Here is a 21,954-nt window from a genome sequence, read left to right on the forward strand (position 1 = left end):
CCAGCAGGACAACGAACCAAACAAAATGCACGTAACGTCAAAATATGGTGTCTTTTTAATTGTAAACAGCAGTTACACATACCACCACACTACCCCGACATTAATGCCATTGAATATTCGAGGATCTTACTCAAAAAAGTGATTCAAAAACAGAAAATTAGAAACAAAACCCATTTAAAATATGAGTTACAAGAAGAATGGGGTAAAATATCTTCAGATACCACCAAAATTTGGTAGAATTGGTACCATGACGTTTAGAGACCATCATAAGAGTCAAAAGACATACAACTTAATAGTGACACTTTGTTTCTATGCGTGATATTGCAAAAATTTAATTGGTGTATTCTCTATTTTTTGAGGTAAAATTCTGCGTATGTTTATTTAAAATGCTACTGAAACTTTTCAATTTAGAAGTTTTTCATTGATTTTTCTTTATTTTTACTCTAAATTAAACCATTTGTTATGTGTAAAAATAGAAACATGTTTGCACTTCCCGGTAATGTGTTACTTATATTGAAAGTTGGATTTGTCAAGTAAAAGTAAGGTGTACTCTCAATTTTTTGAGCCACTATATGTATTTTAAATTGAATATAAGCTTTTTATCACTGTAAAATGCATGAATCTTACAATAGATTCTTTTTTCTTCACTATTTATTGCATTTTTTAATAAGCGCAAACTTCAACATTCCTTTTCCCAAATACTATTTCTAGATAAATACATACTTTTCACATATCCTTTTGTTATCATAACTATATGTGAAGTTCAAGAAAATTGAATATATCCTAGAAATTATTATTATTATTATTATTTTGGATTTATATATATTCAATTAGTATATGTGAACAATCATAGTTATGTTTGCTTGTATTGAAGAAACAATTATATGAGAGTAATTTATAAATTAATTTACATAAAATCAGTTGCAGGCATAAAAATTTAGTATAAAACGTTCCTATATACACATAAATATGTGTAGTATTCTATGGGTGTTTTCCTTGTTAAATCAAACATATTCTAAAATAAATTGTGCAATCTTATTAGGCAATTAAGTGAGTGGGACAAGTGAAGTGATTAAACTTTAAAATGTTGATTTTCTATGCTGTATATGAGAAATGCTTTACTTATTACAATGGTGGCCAAAATTGTGGACACTTTTGAAAATTTTTAAGTTTTTTAACTTTGTATGCTTATATAAAATGTAATGTTTCACAAAATGCAAACTCTTATATATCATTTTAAAGAGAATTTAAGACTGATTTCAATACAAAAAAAGTTGAGTGGCAATAATTATCGAGATACATTTGATGTTGATGACTGCAGTAAGTTATCAGTACTTAGTAGAGTAGCCTTTATTTTTTATTACAGCTTGATACTGATGTTTTATTGAGCTGACGAGAGATTTAAGCTCTTCCTTCGTTATTGCATGATGCCAGGAAACAATTATAGACTCAATTAATTCTCTTTTATTTGATGAATGCTTCATATGTACAAGAGTTTTCAAATGGTGCCATAATTTCTCAATAATTTTAAGGTCAGGACTGTTTCCTGGTCATGATAATAATTCAATGCTCTTTGTACTAAACCACGCTTTCGATATTTTGGCTGTGTGGCAAGGAGCTGAATCCTGATGAAAAATAAATGTGTCGTTGGGAAAGAGATCACTGATGGAATGTGTAAGTTTTGGCTCTAGAATAGTTTTTTTTTTAATGTAAATATTTGAATTCTGCATTTTGTATTGAAATTGGCATTAAATTCTTTTTAAAATGATATGTAAGAATTGGCATTTTGTAAAATGTAACATTTTCTATAAGCATACAAAGTTAAAAAAAACAACAATTTTTTAAAGTGTCCACAATTTTGGCCACCACTGTATATGAAATTCACTAATTGCAATTAACTGGAGAATTAATTCTGAAAGTTTCTCTTTGATTTTGATTATATGAGTAGCTTCCAAATAATTCACGCAGAATAATAACTGTGATCTTAGATTAGTAATTATCTTTAATTTGTCAGTTACATTGAGAATTTATCCATAATTTGCTTTTTAATATATTAGAATAAATTCTTAAAAGCTTTTATTGAATGATTTTATGAAACATTATAATTACTGATAATTATTTTTTTATCACATTAATGTAAATTTTGTTTTATGAAACAGTTACAAGCAATGCTGGTCTTTACTTCAGTGGCTAGTCAATTTTTAGAGGCCGAGAAAAATGTAAAATTCTCAAAGAACTTCGAAATATTCAATTTGTTTTTTATGAAGTATTTCTGTATTAATTGAATGCAGTTGGTGAACATAGGCAATAGAATTAACATATTTTCAGCAGTTAATCATTGGCATGCAGCTAATAAAAAAATCTAATTAAAAATAGTTTGAAATATCTGAAAGTAAAACATTATCATTTAAACCTAGATGGTGAATAAAATTTACCATCATTATATATATATATATATATATATATATATATATATATATATATATATATATATATATATATATTGAACTGTTACTTTCTCCTATACAAAGTAGAGAGCATATATTGTATTCTTCAAAAAAATTCAAACATAAGATGTTTATGAATCTCCTTATTTTAGAGCTCCCTAAATCCAACAAAAAACACAAAATTTTGAAATTATGTCTGTCTATCTGTCTGCAATAAAGATAGCTCTAAAACACTTTGATCTAGACAGCAGGACTTTTTTCTGTGGAATTATGACCAAATCTGCAAATTTCTATAAATTTTGAATGAAATACATTCACAGGAAATCTGGTTTTTAGAGTGTAAGTGAACTCAATAATTACAAAAGACAAAGAGCTTGGTAGATAAAATTTGGTACATAGGTTTAGCATTTAAAATATAAATGCTTATTAAAATTTGAATTAAATCTGTTCAATGGTTGACTGTCTGTTGTTCTGAACTTTTGTGTGCTTGTAAATCCGGATTCAGGAATTAAATCAGTGAAATTTGATATATTTTCTTGTGTATCTTCACATTAAATGACTGGCAGACAGGTGGTCCAAACACATATTCTTGTTATAGATTCAATAAAATTGCTAAATTCATACCAAAGATCTTTATTTCGTAATTATGATTCATCAATGCAATGTAAGGTGTTCATAGCATTACCCAGCATCCACAATTTTGTGCAAAGAAAAGGGATAACATCTTTAATAGAAAATGCATGAGATAGTTTGTGGAAGACCATTTCTGCTCTAGGTTTGTATATATAAGCATTATTTTGTTTTTTAAAAATTTGATATATCATTTATAATTTGTTAATTATATTGTTTTCATACTTATGTTCAGGGGTGTTTGTGCTCCGGGGAAACCCCGGAATTCCGGGGATTTTGAACTTCGATACCCGGAAATTCCAGGGATCGTCGTTCAAAAGGAAGTAGGAATAATAATGAATTATTTATTTTGGATCTGGGTAATTTTGTTTGCTTTGAAAGCAGAAAACGCAAGGTCAGTGTGTGTGGTGAAAACTTTTCCTTTCTTTCTCCAAAGGCAGTGATAATGCGTGAAAAGGGGGAAAAAACTTCTTTTTTGTTCTTTCCTTATTGCGAGTTATGACTCATTCCCCCGGTTCTCGGACATTCTCTTCTGGATTCTTTTCGGCAAGTAGGCGAGGCAGAAAAAAAAGGGAGAGACTTCGTTCGACCAGATGTGCGATCACGTGACCTGGGTTCAAAGGTCTTAATTTTGCAAAAAAAGTAATTCATTGAACTTTTATAATTAGGTCATTCAATACTTCATAATTGTAATTTTTCATTTCTCCCCCCCCCCCCTTCTCGAAACTCCAAAATGTCGGTAGTAAGTCCGTAAAAGTTTCAGGGGATTTTTTGGGGTCCCACAAACACCCCTGTATGTTACAAGTGACATGCAAAGTTCATGACAAGTTAATGCAACTTTATATTTTTGTATACAAATTTTGGCATCTTTTTTTAATTTTATAATATCTAAAACTACTTTTTTTTCCCCTGTCAACCATTACTGCCATATCATCGAATTTAATTTTGACTTTTGTGTAGCAGTATCCAATTTGAAATGTCTTCCTAGCCATTTAAAAAAATTATTCAGTCCAAAAACTTATGCTAATTGTAATTCATGCAACTACCTTTAAAGGCAACAATAAAAGAAAAAGCATTACATTTCCCAAAATTCTCTAATCTCAAACAATATGCTGTTTCACTTTCAATGCCTTCTATTTGAAATTTACTTTACTTTTGTAATAATATTTAACTTAAGGACAATCTTAAATTAAATATAAAGTAATTAAATTCCCTTAAAATCATTAGAAGAAACTCCAGTCTTTTCCCATGAAGAATTTTATATTACCTATTCTAGAGTGTAAACTTCAAAAAAATTTTATATCTATGCACTGAAAGCTTAATTGAAAAATATCATACATTCAAAAGATTGGAGCAATAAAAATTAGATGTTATTAATCATAGGTAAGGCTTCTGAAATCTCTTAAGGGGTTAAACATAAGAATAAACTGCATGCTTTAAAAATAAATGCCCCCCCCCCTGTCATGCATACAGAACCTTGATTAGAATCTGGAAAATAATTTTCTGCCCCATGGGATATATTGGAACAAAATATTTAAATAATACAACTTGTCTTTTAAAAAACCTATATTTTTGTATATGTGTGTGTGAGAGAGAAAGAGAGAGAGACAATTTTTAGTAGCATGTGCAATATTTTGCTTATCATAAATATTTTATATTTTATTTAAATTTATCATTCATTTAATTTTATTGGTACCATGTTTGTAAAAAAATTGAAAATTGGTGACTAAAATTAAATAAATTTGAAAATATATTTTTAATATTTTTTTCTTCTATATTAAACCATTTTTGTTGATTCTTAAGAAGAAGTGCAAAATCAGGCTGCATCAAGTTCACTGAATAAGATTTAATTTGTCCTTATATATTTATTTGTTTATTGCATCATTGTATATTTAATCACTGAGGTTTCAAAATTGTACTTTTCAAATTGTGTTAATGCACATTTTTTTTGTCAAGTTTAAAATATTCTAATTGATTCCATTATAAAAAAAGTTATAAAATATGAAATGAAGTCAAATAAAACATTAGAAAAATTGGAGTGATTTTGGAAAATAGTATTTAAAGATAAATTATTATTTGTGCATATACTTTGTAATAAAAGTAAAAATGAAAATGTATTATAAAATATGCCATTGATAATAACTAACATTGGCAAAAGCATACAAATGTAGATGTGATTAAACTTTGTAAAAGGCTTAATCTTTAAACATAAAAAAATTCAATAAATTTTGAAAAGTTGATTAAAATTCTGAGAATAATTCTTCAAAAATTAAATTGATGTCATTAAAAAGTTAATTTTTTAAATTATAATTAAATATTGTAAAAATCCTTTTTGTGTTTCAAAGTGTTCCAAAACTGTGACAGAAAAATGTTTAAATGTTTTTTTTTTTTTTCCCTTATTAAGTGTAGAGACTTTTTGTAGCTTAATTGGTTGAGAATATGTATACCAATTTTTTTTTTGAATCCATCAAAAGATGATAAATTATATAAAGTTCAGACAAACAAATAGACATTCCTTTATATAGACAGATAGATAATAAAAGTTATAATCTGTTCTATAATCATGCTTTCTTCTGGTTTTGTTTTTAGATGAAATAGGCTTTTGCTCATATCAAAATGTCTGGTGTTGATGATGAGCAGAGATCTCGTCGACGTGGTCTTCTGAAAAAATATTATGGATTCTCAGAAGAAAATAAAGAAGGATTTGATCCTTACAATATTAATGCTCCTGAATTTAATCCAGATCTGTATTTACATAAGGTGAGTTTCATAATGTAGAAATGTTTTCTAGAAGTTCATAATAATAAACATTGAGTTGAATGTGTTTAAAATATACATAATTTTAAATATTTGATAATTATCAGTATAATGAGATTTTAGTTAGAACTTTAAGCAAGAAGAAATATATAATTCATCATTAAAGAGATCATAGTTATTTTTATTGTGATATATAAAGCTTATTTTCATAATATATGAAAAGTTATTTATAACAAATATGTCAGAATGCATAATTACAATATTCAGAATTTTATTCATAATAAAGCTGAATAATTGGTTTTCCTTTTCTCCTTTTTGGATTTATGTTTAGAAAATCTATTATACATGGAAACTTATTAAATTTATATATTTGTTGAAATAATAAAAAATAACATGTATATCTGATATACTTTTATGCTAGATGATATTAAAGGTAATTAACTGAAAACAAAATTTGTAATACATTTTCCCCCTATTTTTTTTTTTTTTGAAAATAAATTAAAAAGAATAGTTCCATTTAAAAAAAATTGTATGTGTTTTATTCTTAAAATTTATGCAGTTGCTTTTTATTATGAAACAGTTAAAGGTAGACTTAATGAGGTATTAGTGTATTTAAATTAGTTAAAAGATATTGATTATTTAATGTTTAATTTTTATTGATTTTCGTCCCTTCCTTTAAAATTATGTGTAGTTTAAAACCTAAAACAATGGCTTTTTTTTTTTAAAGTAAATATTGGTTTGTCATATGATTCAGAAATAAAAATTAATCTATTTTTTTTAACCTTCATTAGAATGTAAGTACTATTACTTTTAGATGCTAAATTTTATTAACTTTCATTTTATTTACAGTTATTGAAGGAATGCAATTTAAATCAATTAATGCAAAAAGAGCATCAAATATACAGACAAATTCAGTCTTTAGACAGTGAAATGCAAACTTTGGTGTATGAAAACTATAACAAATTCATAAGTGCCACTGACACCATACGAAAAGTAAGCTACATTTATGTGCTTGACAATATGTTTTTAAAGTTTATTTTAATTCTATTATTATTCTATTTTATGTATAGATAACTAACAGAGAAAAAAATGGTGTAATATTGATAAAATTCTTTGTTTCTTTGTAAATTAGTCAAGTTTTATGTCAAAATATTATTATTTTTATTTATTTATTTATTTTTACTGGGGAATAAAACCCATTGGATTCTATATTTGATTGCATTATTTTCCCATGGCAAAATCAGCATATAAATTAATTAATAATTTTGTAACTGATATTCTTAAAGTAATTTATTTCGAAAAAAGATAAATATACAAGCATCTGACTGCAATGAAACATACTGGAAAATTGTGTTAAAAATAACAATGTATAATAGTTGTTTTTACACACATTCATCATTATTATTCATGGAGATATGCTAAAGAGTTTGCATTAAAATTTGTAATTGCTTTAGCCAATTAAATTTTTGGTGTAAAATATTCTAAATATCAACTTTTTTTTATCTTTTTAGCTTAGAAATAATTAAATTACACATGCATTGTTCATTGATTTGTTTAATTCATTAGTTTCATTGTTTTTCTTTTTTAGATGAAAAATGACTTTAAAAAAATGGAAGAAGAAATGGATTGCCTTTCTTCTAACATGGCCATTATCACAGAATTTAGTGGTAATATTTCAAGCACACTTCAAGGTCGAAGGCAGCAGATTTCAAAATTATCAGGCATTCATGCTTTGCTGAAAAAGGTTACAATAAGCATTATAAATAATCTTTTAATTGTACCTCATTTCAATACTAATAGATCATAAATGTTATTTCTGGTGTTTCTTAATGTAGTAAGTAGGTGAAAGATAATATATGTACTGAACATTGAAATGCTATTCTATAATAATATTCAAAATATTGTTTTGTTTGTCATATATTTTTATATTTGCATTAAATCACTTTTTGTTTTCTTTCTGTATTATCCTCTCTGTAATATTATTTTTAAACTTATATTTATAGTCTTAACTAAAATGCTTCATATACATTTGTAAGTTCATTCTCAACAGTCACTAAAAAAAAAACATCTTAACAAGCACAAGTGCACTATTAGTACATTTGTTATTGGTATTTGCTAATTGTAATTTGTTATTAATATATATATACATATATCTTTTCTTCTAAAAGTGTTAGTTGTAATGCTTAAAAATTGTTGTTGTTTTGCTATAATCTATTGATAATATTAATTTTTTTCTGATTATTTGTAATTTTAAAATATTTAAATCATATTATTTATCATCATTATGTATTGTTTTTTTAGAGTTATTTTTTAAAGTATGCATTACTTAGCTGAATTTCAGATTTCAATTTTGATAATTTGATTTTTAAAAAATCCTGTTTATTTAAATAACATGCAAATCATCATCTCGCTAATGAAAATGAAGTCTTTGTAACCAAAATCATTCTCAAAACATTAAAATTTATTATTTAGAATAATCATTTTAATAATAATTTTTTGGATGATACAGTATATAAAAGAAGTCTCAATTTATAAAATCTTAAAATTAAGTAAGTTTTCTACAATTAGTTCTTTTTTATTGTGATTAGTTTTAAGCAGCTTGGATGATGATTGTTTGAATTCACTTGGTACTGCAAAGATGTAGAAATGAGCTTAGTTTTACTATATGTTCTTTTTATTTGTGAATTTTAAATTGCCTCTGGTATTAAACACCTAGTTCATTTATATGCTATCTACTTTCATTTTTACTCCAAGCTTCTTTTTTTTTTTTTTTTTTTTTTCATATTGACTTTTAAAAAATGCTTGTAAAAATTACATAATTATGTTTAAACAAGTAATTGAAATAAACACTTAATTCTTTCATTTAGGTGTATCATTTAACACATGTCAACATTTAATTTAAGCCAATAAAAGAAAACAAAAGACTCCTTGATCTTACCCTCCAAAATATCCACTTCGATAGCTAGATAATTGATTGGCATAAATATAATATGTTCAAATATGATACTCTTTACTCAAATTGTTCATTAAAATTTTATATAGTTGCTGTAGAAATTGGATGTTTCACTCTAAAACACAAAAACTAAATAAAATAATTTCTGATTTTAATTTTAGGCTTTACAATACTAAAATTATTTTTAATTAAAAAAATCGTTTGAAAAATTTCAGAAACTGGAAATCATATATAGAGAGCATAAAAAGATTGGCAGAATCGCTTTAGAGAAACTATCCAGACATGTAGAAGTGCATTCTTCACATTTTCAGTTTTTCTTTTAATTGTATTCTATGATAGCTTTTTCTTGACCCTTTAGTATGGATTTTTCTCTCTTCTCTGAAGCTCTAAAACATGGAAATGCATTCTAAAATTTATAGACACAGGATTGTCTTTTCTTAATTTTGAGAAGAGATATTTAAAATGCACGTTTTAGACAAAAAAAAAAATTGCAGAAAGTATAGTGTCAATGTATATAGTATAATAGTTCAATGGAACTATTATATTACATTGACGATCTCAATAATTTACTGGCATTTTAAAATATATAAAAATAGTTGTAGATTTATATAGTTTGATACAATTGTCTGTTTGCTGAAATGTATGATAACCCATTAAAAGTTTTATAAAGAAAATGTATGTGCTATATAGATTAGATTTTTCTATACTTTTTTAGCTTTATATCCATTTTCATTACTGTTATTATGCAACTAAATGCTGTTTATTATATTATATAATAAATAATATTCACCTAAAAAGAAGGAAATACATTAAATATTTTTTTTTTATTTTAATGCTTCTTATTTTCTTCTGTAGTTACAATTTCTTTTTGAGTTACCTCCTGGATTAAAAATGTGCATAGAAAATGGATCCTACAGACAAGCTGTTCGGTAAGTAGATTATTTTCACTTGGCAAAAAAAAAAAAAAAAAAGTTGATATCTATGTGAAACTTAAAATACAGGTTTTAAATTTTCAGATAAAATACATTATATTGATTATAAATAATTAATTAGAATTATAATACATGTCTTATATATATATATATATATATATATATATATATATATATATATATATATATATATATATATATACACAAAAGTATTAGAATCAAGTTAATAGGAAAAACAAAAAATCAAAAAAAATTAAACCAAAAAAAATATAAAAAAAGAATCCGGCCTGAAGACTTTTTCAAGGGTCACCCTCAGGCAGGGATTCAAAGAAAGGGATTTTTTCTGTGAGGAAAAACAGACATTGTCTAAAAATGATTCCTCGTGACCCGAAAATCCCCTGAAATTATGCTCAAGAGATATACAATTTTAACAGAAAGGAAATATAAAACAACAAATAAGAAGAAATTAACCACAACAAAGTAAAAATACAATAACAAAAATAACAATAAAAACAAACAATAGCACTAAAATTAAAAATTAAAAACGAAAAGGCCAGTACATACCATTAACATTGTGATTCCCTGTTTTTTTCAAAACTAGCGGTAAATTATGTAAACAGATGTAGGCTCCCAGCGCCATCTATTGAGTAATCCAATATGCAAGGAAAGTTCTATTTTTATTTAAGCCAAAGAATTAATCCCAAACCATACCTTGTTTAATTAAAAAATTGACATTACAGTAATTTCTAGGAAATTCATTTTTAAGGATCATTTTTAACATTTTTACTCAATACATTTTTAACTCTACATTAACTTTTTACTCAATACATTTTTAAACTCTAATTCCCCGAATTAATTATTTAAAAATTATTTCATTTTATTATTTCTAAGACCAAAAATGTATTTCCTAATTTTGTGAATGTTTTCACTATTGTGTTCCAGATTACAGTAATTTTGAAATTCCTCAAATATAATTTGAAAATTGCCTCCTTTCCCTTTACCTCTTTTAAATCTTTTAGAAAAGTTATCTTTATTTAGAAAATTTTTAAATATGTTAAATTTGTTATAAATGCAATTATTGTTTAAATATGCATAACCTTCCCCATTTAATTTACTATTGAGACCATAAGGAGATAAAGTTTTCAGGTTGCAAATATAAATGTTTTCCAGATCTAATCTTTTGTTTAATTTGTTAATATTGTCTTCTAGAATGTGGATATTAATATTGTTAAAGTTATGGTTTTCAAAATGCTCCTGTTCGAAGTCAGTGTTCCTATTTTTTATGAAGTTTTTTATATCGGATCTGTGATTGTTAATTCTCAAATTAAGCTCGGTGCTAGTTTGGCCAATATATTTTAAATTACATTCTGAACAATAATTAGAGTTTAAAAATTCGTACACTAAATGTATTATTCTAGATCTTATTAAATGTAAACTTAAACATTGGAAAAAACGATTTACTTTTTAATAATAAAAATAATGTTTTCAAAGAATACTGTGTGATTAAATTCTTGGATATTTACTTCAAATATCTAAAATTACCCAAAATTATACATAATAATAATATATTTTTTCCTCTTGCAGATAAAACAACTGTATCAATAGCGTTTAGTTACACTTCAACTTTAAAGAAAAAAATTTGTAATTATAATTACTATAGCAAAAATTTAGATAAAATAAATAAAACAGATTGTTACTGTAACAAAGAAAAATATAAAGATTTTATAGATATTGATAAAGGTCATATTATTACAGGTAATTTAAAAATTATTGAATCCAACTCTTTAAGAGATTTGATGGGAAGAGGAACAGAATTTAGATTAAGAGAAAAAATAAAACATAACAAAATTTTGATTTCTATTGGTAATGATTTGGATGTTTTTATTGCCAAATTATCTAGAAAATACCATTCGCCTGCGGAAGGTTTCGGGGAATGGAAAGTGAGAATTTTAAAGGAAATTAAACTAAAAATGAATACTGATTTTGACAGATCTAAAGAACGTGGGATTTATTTTAGTAAAACATTAAAAAACGAAATAAAAAATTTAAAAGAAAAATTTGTTATTACAGTAATAGATAAATCAGCAAATAATTTCTGTTTAATTTGTAAATATTATTATAAAGAACTTTTAATTAATGAATATAACTCTAATGCAACTTATATGTTAAAGAACACCGGGAAAAAGGAATTAGATAAAAGAATGCTAGCTTTCGCAAAAAAAAACAAAACTAAGACTTGCTCTCTTAACTATCCTTATTTATTCCCAACAGTTAAATTTCATAAAAATCCATTAAAATTCAGATTCGTAACCTGTAGCACTGGCAGTTATAATTACTATACGGGTAAACATTTCTTTAAATACTTAAAAATTATCCTGGACAAAATAAAAAATGAAGACAACTTTATTATTTCTAGTAACAAAGAAGTATTGGATTTTCTTAAAGATAACAACATTAATAAACTTAATACTTTTGATTTCGAAAATTTATACACTAATCTACCTCATGAAAAATTAATAAAGGTCTGCACTTTTATATATGACGAATATTTAAATGAAAATATCATTCCTAAAAATAACTGGCTTCAGTTATGTAATTTTAATATTACTGAAAATTATGTGTTTAATGGTATTAATTTTTATAAACAAGTCAAGGGCATTCCAATGGGAACAGCTTTCTCAAGTGCTTTAGCTAATATTTTCCTGCATTACTATGAGAAAAAAATAATTAAATATAATTTAATAAACGGGTGGAGATATATTGATGACCTACTTTTGATTAACTTTGACAATACTAATATTATTACTAATTGCTATCCAAAAGATTTAATTCTAAAAGATACAAATAAAAATCAACTTGAGGCTACCTTTCTGGATTTAAAAATCGAAATTGCTAATGATAAAACAATAGTTGGTATATACGATAAAAGGGATGATTTCAACTTTAAAATAACAAAACTATGTAACTATCATTCCAATCTAAACTCTAAAATTTTCAAAAATCTAATTTTCTCACAAGTTAACAGGATCAAAAGGGTTTGCAATAATAAAAATAGAACTTTCCTTGCATATTGGATTACTCAATAGATGGCGCTGGGAGCCTACATCTGTTTACATAATTTACCGCTAGTTTTTTAAAAAACAGGGAATCACAATCAATAGTTTAAAGTTTTCTTGACTGTTAATTGTATGTACTGGCCTTTTCGTTTTTAATTTTTAATTTTAGTGCTATTGTTTGTTTTTATTGTTATTTTTGTTATTGTATTTTTACTTTGTTGTGGTTAATTTCTTCTTATTTGTTGTTTTATATTTCCTTTCTGTTAAAATTGTATATCTCTTGAGCATAATTTCAGGGGATTTTCGGGTCACGAGGAATCATTTTTAGACAATGTCTGTTTTTCCTCACAGAAAAAATCCCTTTCTTTGAATCCCTGCCTGAGGGTGACCCTTGAAAAAGTCTTCAGGCCGGATTCTTTTTTTATATTTTTTATAATTTTTTTGGTTTAATTTTTTTGATTTTTTGTTTTTCCTATTAACTTGATTCTAATACTTTTGTATCAATTCATCTGTGTTTTAGAAGTAGCTGCAATTGCGCTCTCGAAATACTATGAAGTTTTTTTTTTTTTTGGTTTTAGTTTAAATAGGTTATAAATTTTAGTTGCGATTTCGAAACTGCTTTTGTTTCGTTTTCATTTTAGTTTCAAATTTCAAACTTTTTCTTACTTAAGATTGGTTATATATATATATATATATATATATATATATATATATATATAAGACATGTGTTATAATTCTAATACATGTCTTCTTCTATATATATATATATATATATATATATATATAATTTTACAAAGATTTGTCTGAAAAGAAGATAAATTTTGAAATTTAACTTCAATTTATTTTTCCACTAGAGATCATGATTCATATGTAAGAAGAACAAATAAAATATGCTTGTTACATTGCTTACAGAGAAGAATGTGAGAAATTTCACCCTTAGAGCTTTTAAATAAGATATTCTTTTATACAGGTTGATTTTGGAAAGGGAGTTTTAAATATCTTTAAAAGGAATGCATGAGTGTAAGGAATTTTTAAACCTTCACTCAGAGTATGTGAGTGTCATATTTGGTAGGTGTAAGTCAAACAATCTGGTCTGTGCAACAGCACACACACATGCATATTCATCTTAATTACTAGTAGAGAAAATGGATTCGAAATAAACATCTGAGACAGTAAAATCTTTGAGACCAAAAAAATTCAGACTGGGGCTGAGGCACTGAAAACAAAATGGAAAGGTGTTTTTTTTTTTTTTTTTTTTTTTCTTTAAATGACTTGAGTGAATATAATTTGTTTATAGCATTGCATATTTTTTTGAAAATCTCGGTTTTCGGTGTCAAGTTTTTTTTTTTTCCATTTTTGTCATGTCTGCTAACTTATCGTGTCATTAATTATTTGATCTAAAATAATGATTTAAATCATTACATTCATATAATACAAATATATACACACATAAAGAATTAAAAAAATGCATTTATAGATTTATTTTTATTTATTTATTTATTTTAAGCAAATATGTTCAGTTCTTGTTCATGTAACTTACTGAATTTTCACATTTCTTGCTTTTTCAAATTAACACTATTTTTACTGTGCATTCATATTTGTCTAGGATGATTTCTAGGTTTTTCATTTTTTTAAACCTAGTTTCTCTATACAAGGAGAATATACTAAATCTATTATAAGCTGTTGCAGTAAAGACTTCATTAAAATTATGTGTTTCTTCCATCAATTATTATTAACATTCATGCATTTAACCTAAAGAAATGTTAATTTATTTCATATTCAATTCTGATGTTACTATTCTAGTGTTTTTTTAAATAAATTATCTATTTTATTGAGTATAATATTTGTTACTTTAGATATTATCTCAAAGCCCAAAAAGTTCTTCATCAATATGAGCACATGCCTTCCTTCCATGGGATACAGAAAGACTGTGATATTCTTGTAAATGAACTCAAAATGAAATTGAGAGAGCAGTTCAAATCAAAAGATGTGAGTTTTATTTATTTTTAATGTTTAACTATGTTGAAACTTAATAAATTACTTAGACATTTATTCCACAAACATATGACAGTGATGTACAAGCTAAGAGGAGATAGCATAGCATGTGTTATCTCAAAGAAAATACTTGTAAGAACAATCGGTATCAAAAGGACAAGTGGAAGCTATTTAGTTAATAAAGATAAGTAAGAATTGTGTTCCTAAAGACTTTCCTTGTTTAGTTAGTATTTTCCCCTTATTTATGTAATCTTGGAATAAATGCCTAAGATAGATAGCTGGAGTCATGCTAATCCCATTCCTCATTTTTGCTATAAACCTTAAGATAGCTTCAAATTAAGCTGTAGTCAGCAACTTATTTATCAAGTCTGTGAAATTAAAACATAGGACCTTATATAAGATCTATGAGCAGATTCCCCCCCCCCCATAATTGACAGCTGAATCATGAGCATTCTTGTTATATTAAAAATGGTTGTAAATCTTTTTAGCAAAGTATATATATAAAATCTGTTTGAAACCATTATAATTTACAAAATTTTCTCTCAGTTTTTGAAATTTTCTATTCCATAGAAAATTGCAGATACTAATATAATGAGAAAAAATTGAGTTTAAATCACACTCTTGTTGTGTAGGATTAATTTTGCTTTTTCATTCTTTAAGTATGATAGAATAAGATTTCTCACTCATTATTTATTTTTGATTATCTCTTGCAGATATTGTTGATTCTGTAATAATCTGTGAATGATAATAAATATATGTATCATGAATTTACCTTGGAACATTTTATTGTAGTAAGAACTCAGTATTATTCTGTTTCAATACTTTCATTTTAGGCTTCTCCCAAACAATTAGCTGAATGTGTGGATCTTCTGTTGCAGCTTGGGGAACCAACCGAAGTATTATGTGATGAATTTCTCAAACAGTATGCTATATATTTTAATTTATTCTTAACATTGTTTAATATGACAGTTGTTAAATTAAGACTACAGTATTTCTTATTAATGATTTGTCAATAACTCTACTAATGCTTTGTTGCATCAAGGTTACTTACATAAATAAGCAAAATTTTGTTTCTCCTTTCTCATTTCTTATTGTCTCTTCTCAAAAACCATACTACTGGTTATCACTTAGAGTCCATGTTAAAGTGCTTCCAAAAGACTTTAAAAATAATGCAATTCTTTAAGTGTAGTAAGACAGCAGAAAAAACAAATCACACATTGTTCATAGTATCCTTACATTTTAGTGGAATTCATTGAAAATAGGAAAAAAAAAAAATTGTTACAAAATACAGTGTTGAAAAATATTTATATATATATTGTTGTTCTTCTTTTCTTCTTTCTCTCTCTTTTTAATTCAAAAAAAAATTATTGAATTGTTGAGCTATCAAGCATTCTTTGGATAAACCTTCCATGTGAATAAGTTTAACAAAAGATTCTGCATTGTATTGGATCTTCTTGAGGGTCAAAGACCTTGCAGAGTTTCATAAGCTGGTGGTGGTTTCTCTAGTAGCTGCTCTTTATCATCATTGTCCTCATGTTATATGACATCATCTGTTAAATTCAACCATGACAAATATTACTTGTATAGTTTTGTTGTTGTTGTTATTGTCTTCCAGAGGAACCACCCCTCATAATTTTCTTTGGAATGGTCTCCTGAACTTGCAATAAATCAGAATCATTCTCTTGATTACTCTTATTAAAATCCACATGTGAATTGCTTGGAAACTGATAACTTCAAGCAAATTGTTGATCACTGAAACTGTAGATTTTCTATTGCAACAAATGCAGAGCATGGGAATTTAGCACTTTTCGAGGATTTGCCAAAATATTAAGCGACAGCCGGGATGATTTGGTGAAAGGAATATTCAATGCTTTTCACGCAGGTTCCTAAAGCGCCGAGTGTTTTCTCCTCCTCTATATAAGCCATAGGACTACCTCATTGGGCATTGAATCACGAAGTGTTCTTTCGTGCGGTGTTCAAGTTCTCTGCCGCTGAAAGGCTATCTGTTGCGGCATACGTTTACCTGCCTTTATGGACTATATTTACTGTGTGCAAGTCTGTATTTGCGCTGTTAGTAGTCGCTGACTACTGGATTGATTTCTTTGAAGTTTTCCTTCGTAAACTCTTGTTGTAAATACCTGTATATAACTGTAAATAAATTTGTTTGTGCTGTCCTCATAAAAAATCCATTCAATCTGAACCTATTACAGTAAAAAGGTAGCACTATGTATTTAGATACAGGAGATCTGTTCCTTCATATTTTGATCAGAACAACGATGGATGGTTACTTCTGTAATTCTTACATTTTGACTACTGTCATGTGTACTACTGTTTGATTACTGTCGTTGATTTCAATTTCTAGTTTAATTCTAAATGCATGTATAATGTTGGAGACTATAGATGGTAAAAATAAATGTCATATAGTATAGTATTTACTAACATAATTATTCTCCTTTCAAAGTGCAAAAGAAAAGTTGGATGATGATTTGAAAGAACTTGAATCTCATTTGAATTACTCTGAGGAAAGTATTATTGATAAAAGTGAAGAAACTTCCAAGAAACAAATGGTATTGTTTTTTAACTGTTAACTTGTATATTATTTTGGTATAGTTACATAATGTAAAGTTTTGTATCTGTCTAATTAATAAAATTCTTTAAGAATCTATGAAATAAAAATTAACATTCTAAAATTTTGAAGCTAATTATTAATTACTATTTAAATTTTTTATAATCATTATAATTAATTATTTATAAGTTTTTAGTTTATTTGTAAATTCATTTTATGTTAAAGTTAAAAATTTCTGGCTAAAGCATGTGGCTTTTTAGCATGTTGATATATTTTTTTTAATTTTTTTTTCTTATTTATGAATTTAAAAGTTTTCAAAAGTAAAAGAAATTTATTAAAAGGAGAAAAATTAATGTGAGAAAAATCATTATTTAATTTATTAAATCTCTGATCATTTTATTTTATCATGCATTTTATTAACATATTATCAAAATATATTTACTTAATATGTCTATGAAATTTTTTAGTTATTTTTTAGTTTTATATTCAAATTTTTATGAACTAGTTTCCAATTTCAGAAAATTTTTAATGAAAATTTATCATGATTCTGCTTCTATGGTGTTACTTTTTTTTTTTTTTTTTTTTTGTTAACTTTTCATGAAGTGAGCTATTATAATTTTATTTTAGGATATCCTTGAGTTTATAGACTTCAGTTATAATAATTTTGTCAGCAATACATCTCTTGTGATTGCTTCTTACTGGGATTTGTTTCTGCAAAAGCCTGCTGCTGAAATTGAACAGTAAGTTATATGTATTTCTAAAAATATTGATTATTTAAATTGTAATTTCCTCTATATATTTTCCTTTTCTTTTTTTAGCAAGAAAACTGTTGCTATGAACATTCCTATGAAAAAGTTAGAATCTTTTGTTTTCAAATTGATGGAGCAGTATTTTACTTTCATTGAGATTAGGTTCTCAAAGGAGGTTAGTCTGTTGTTTCACATATTATTTAATTTTATAATTGCATCAGCTTTAACCAGTGCAATTATTATTATTATTATTAAAGTGAGACTTCTATAGCAAAAGTAGTGATTCAAAGTAAATCTATGATGAAAATTTAACCAAAAATTATTAAGACCAAAAGAAAAATATGAATATCACATGGGTACCAGTTTGTTTCAATGCAAAAGATATATATTATGTTACAAATTTATGCAAACATTTTTACATCAGAGTAAAAAAAAAAAAAATGTGGTTTGCATTCTGTTTTAATCTATTTTCTATGTATCTGTGAGATCATGAAAATATCATTTTGTAAGCATTAGAAAAAATTGGGCTAGACAAAGATTGAACAAAAAATGCAACAAAGACTAAATGTAGGTTATAGATGAGGGTTTGGATGATTGGGGTGACCTGTTTCTTTTGAGAATATTAGTTACATTTTAAAGTTAAATAAAAGTAAACTTCTTTTTGGAGGTAAGCATTCACTTAATGAATAAAAATGTTTCATTGGTATTATTTTTTCTCTTAATGGTTAAATTTATTTCAACTGTTTTCTTATATGGTTATAGCATGCTTTGTTCATTTTATTTTGTTATTTATAATATGCACTTACTTTTTTATTAACTTTCATAAATTGCTATACATGCTTTTCACTGTTATCATATTATTTTAGTTTTATTTTTTTTATTTTATTTATTTATTTATTGCTGTTTTTTTTTAATTTTATTTTATTTGCTTGTTATTATTTATATTACATATTAAAATGTATCTTTTATCAGAAAATGAGGTGGAACAAATACTGGTGGGTATGTATAAAGTTTCTTATGAATAATTATATTTTCTCTTTTTCATTAATATTTCTTTGTTTAAATATTTCTTCTGTCTTTTTACTGAAAAAACTGTTAGTCTGAGTAAAATATTTTTGCAATTTTTAATGCATTCTTGTATAATTCAGCTAAACTTCATATTAGAAATTATTATTTTAATTAAATTTCATCATTGTTGTGAGCCATATAGTTTTAAATAATGATAGTTTAGAACATTTTAGGTAATATTTTCTAATGATTAACTGTAGGTAGCTATAACTTGCAGCAAATTTTCTCAATATTTCCTTTTATTCTTCAAGAATATCCTTTCCTCTATACATTTAATGCATTATCATTTGCTTTTGCTCTGAAAGACAAATACATTATAATATTTTATTAAAATTTATGCTGTCTCTTTAACTACTATTTATTTTGAACTTTGATCTTTCAAACATCATTATATCCCAGGGTGCTTGTACACTTGTGATGCAGTCTATCATTTTTGGTGTTACAAATTTTATATAACAGATTTCAATGAATGTATAATGATGGTCTTTACAACATTTTCTTTTAATCTTTGTTACTAACTAGCTGTCTTTGTTCTTCAGTTGCTTGCCTATTATTTTAATTTTACAGTGTCAATCAGCTTTGATGCACTACTTATTATCACAACAAAAGAAAGTACTAATTTTAATCATGCCTACTAAACATAGAGCATACAAATAGCTAAATTAATTGACAGAATCGATTCTGTTGAGATTCAGACAGGATCTAGAGGCTTTAATGTTTATTTTGTGATATCTCTCGAAAAGGAAGAGTGGCCATCATAAGCCTTCATATGAAATAAAAATAGATGAAATCAGTAATGGTGTGGCCTAGAGGATTCTACCAGGGTTTTTTTTTTTTTTTTTGCTATAGAGAATGTACAATGAAATAGTGGCTTTGAGATTTTTCTATTATGTGGTTGGGGCAAACAATCAATAATGATGTGTGTAAAAAGTTATGAACTTTCATATGAAGTAAAAAGTGGCAAAAGCAGACCAATGATTTGAGCTGATTGGTTTTCCTGAGTTTTCTGGATGTTTTAAATGTAGAAAGGAACTCTAATTATCATTTTGAATTTCTTTGTCTGATATTCTAGGAAAACTCAAGAAACTGAATTCCTGTTCACAAAATTTTAATATAAGTGTCTTTACTGGATATGCTGAAATTAATGCAATTATAAAAAAAAAATACGCCTAATTAAGAACATGAAATGAAGGTTATTTTATTACAAGCATTCAATGAATCCTTGTAAATGCCTCATTGCCTGAGCAATTGAATGAAGTTATTTAAAAACACTATATAAAATTTGTTAGCTAGTTCCATTCCTACTTATTAAAATTTGGAAAGTGAAAGTTGGATGAGAGATCTGTTTTCTATTTTGATAGTGTATTCAATAATGTTTCAGTTCAAAAGGGAAATGAGCATTTAAATTTATCGTATGGCAGAAATATAAGGAATGATTTAAAAAATAATATAAGCATTTTTTATTATAAAAAAAGAGATGAATATAAGTGTGTTTCTGACAAAAGTTTAAAATTATTAATGCATCCAATGTCTCCTTTCTTTATTAAACTGGGTTAACAACCATTCTATTTATAAAAACAAATATGGAAATGTAAGACCTGGTTGTAATTTGAATGTAACTTATTCTTGAAATTAATAATGTTCAGAAATTTTGATATTGTTTATAATGGAACAGGCAGAGTCATTGAATTAGTCCTCTGATGATTTAATATTGCTATTATGCATTATCACCCATTTACTACAACATATAGTATATTTATGATGCAGAAATATTAATCTTTAATATAATTTAATAAAATAAGTTTTAAATGTTGATTCTTTTATTTATAATCACTCCGTCTCAATTTTATTTTATTATAATTGTGAATTATTATTAATTTTTTTAATGTTTTTATTATATATTTTATTTTTATTTTATTTATATTTTTGATTCTTAATTATATGGTACAAAATTTAGAAAGTTTTAGTACGTCTAATTTTCAGCGATTTAAAATAATTATTTTAATTAATTAATTATTTCTTTATTAAATTATTCAGTTCAACTTTTGTCATCTGAAAAACATATATTAGCTCTATTTAGTTTTTTTTTATTCTAAAACAATAACTTGTTATGTATCCAAAAAAATTGAAAACTGATTGATACAGAGTAAAATATTAAAGTTACAGTTAGTTTAAATTCTAAAATGTTGTGCAGTGGAAAAATTTATAATCATCATGTCAAGATATATTTCATTACAAATTATCTTAAAGAAATGAAATATGAATGGAATATTAAATTCATTTATATTGAATAAAACCACATTGTAAAAATATTTCAAGGAATTTAAAAACTAAATCTTTAACATTTTAATTGTTATCAAAGAACTTAAGTTGATTTTATTTGCGTACATTTGATGCAATTCATGCAGAAATTTAACTTCTGTTGTTACATCTAAGAGATGATAGGCTGCTAGTGAACTAGTGTTACCCAGTATACTACTAATGTCATTACCAGTATTCAGACAGTATCCATATAACTTGAACTCATTCCCATTTACAGACCTCAGCACACAAAACTGGCATTCTAATCAAATTACTAGTTCTTGCAAAATTCTTTGGTTTAAGATCTTATTTTTGTATTATTCTTCTAGCAGCATGTTTAAAAAGAAATGCAATTGCATTACTAATAGATTTGAATTTTTGAAAATACAATTATATTACGTTTTTCATTGCTGAGAAGAAAGAAACACACACACACACACACATATATATATATATATATATATACATACTATTTGCTATTTTCTTAATATGTGTATATG

At 25.7% G+C, this 21,954-nt stretch overlaps 1 protein-coding gene across 3 annotated transcripts in view; it reads left to right on the forward strand.

Annotated features, from left to right (window-relative positions):
* LOC129965498 (vacuolar protein sorting-associated protein 51 homolog) overlaps positions 1-21,954 on the forward strand; it is a 39,180-nt gene that overhangs the window by 1,408 nt on the left and 15,818 nt on the right. Inside the window, exons 1-11 of one of the 3 annotated variants that reach the window (XM_056079449.1) lie at positions 3,101-3,222; positions 5,667-5,837; positions 6,684-6,827; positions 7,423-7,578; positions 9,643-9,716; positions 14,632-14,764; positions 15,604-15,692; positions 17,232-17,337; positions 17,964-18,076; positions 18,155-18,260; positions 19,058-19,084. In XM_056079449.1, coding sequence (XP_055935424.1) covers positions 5,694-5,837; positions 6,684-6,827; positions 7,423-7,578; positions 9,643-9,716; positions 14,632-14,764; positions 15,604-15,692; positions 17,232-17,337; positions 17,964-18,076; positions 18,155-18,260; positions 19,058-19,084 — 1,092 coding nt within the window. In that variant the 5' untranslated portion in view covers positions 3,101-3,222; positions 5,667-5,693. Of the gene's footprint in view, positions 1-3,100; positions 3,223-5,666; positions 5,838-6,683; positions 6,828-7,422; positions 7,579-9,642; positions 9,717-14,631; positions 14,765-15,603; positions 15,693-17,231; positions 17,338-17,963; positions 18,077-18,154; positions 18,261-19,057; positions 19,085-21,954 lie in introns of those variants that run through there. The other 2 variants (XM_056079448.1, XM_056079450.1) reach the window with 2 other exon arrangements.

Source organism: Argiope bruennichi, chromosome 4, assembly GCF_947563725.1.
Source record: "Argiope bruennichi chromosome 4, qqArgBrue1.1, whole genome shotgun sequence".
Classification (NCBI taxonomy): Eukaryota; Metazoa; Arthropoda; class Arachnida; order Araneae; family Araneidae; genus Argiope; species Argiope bruennichi.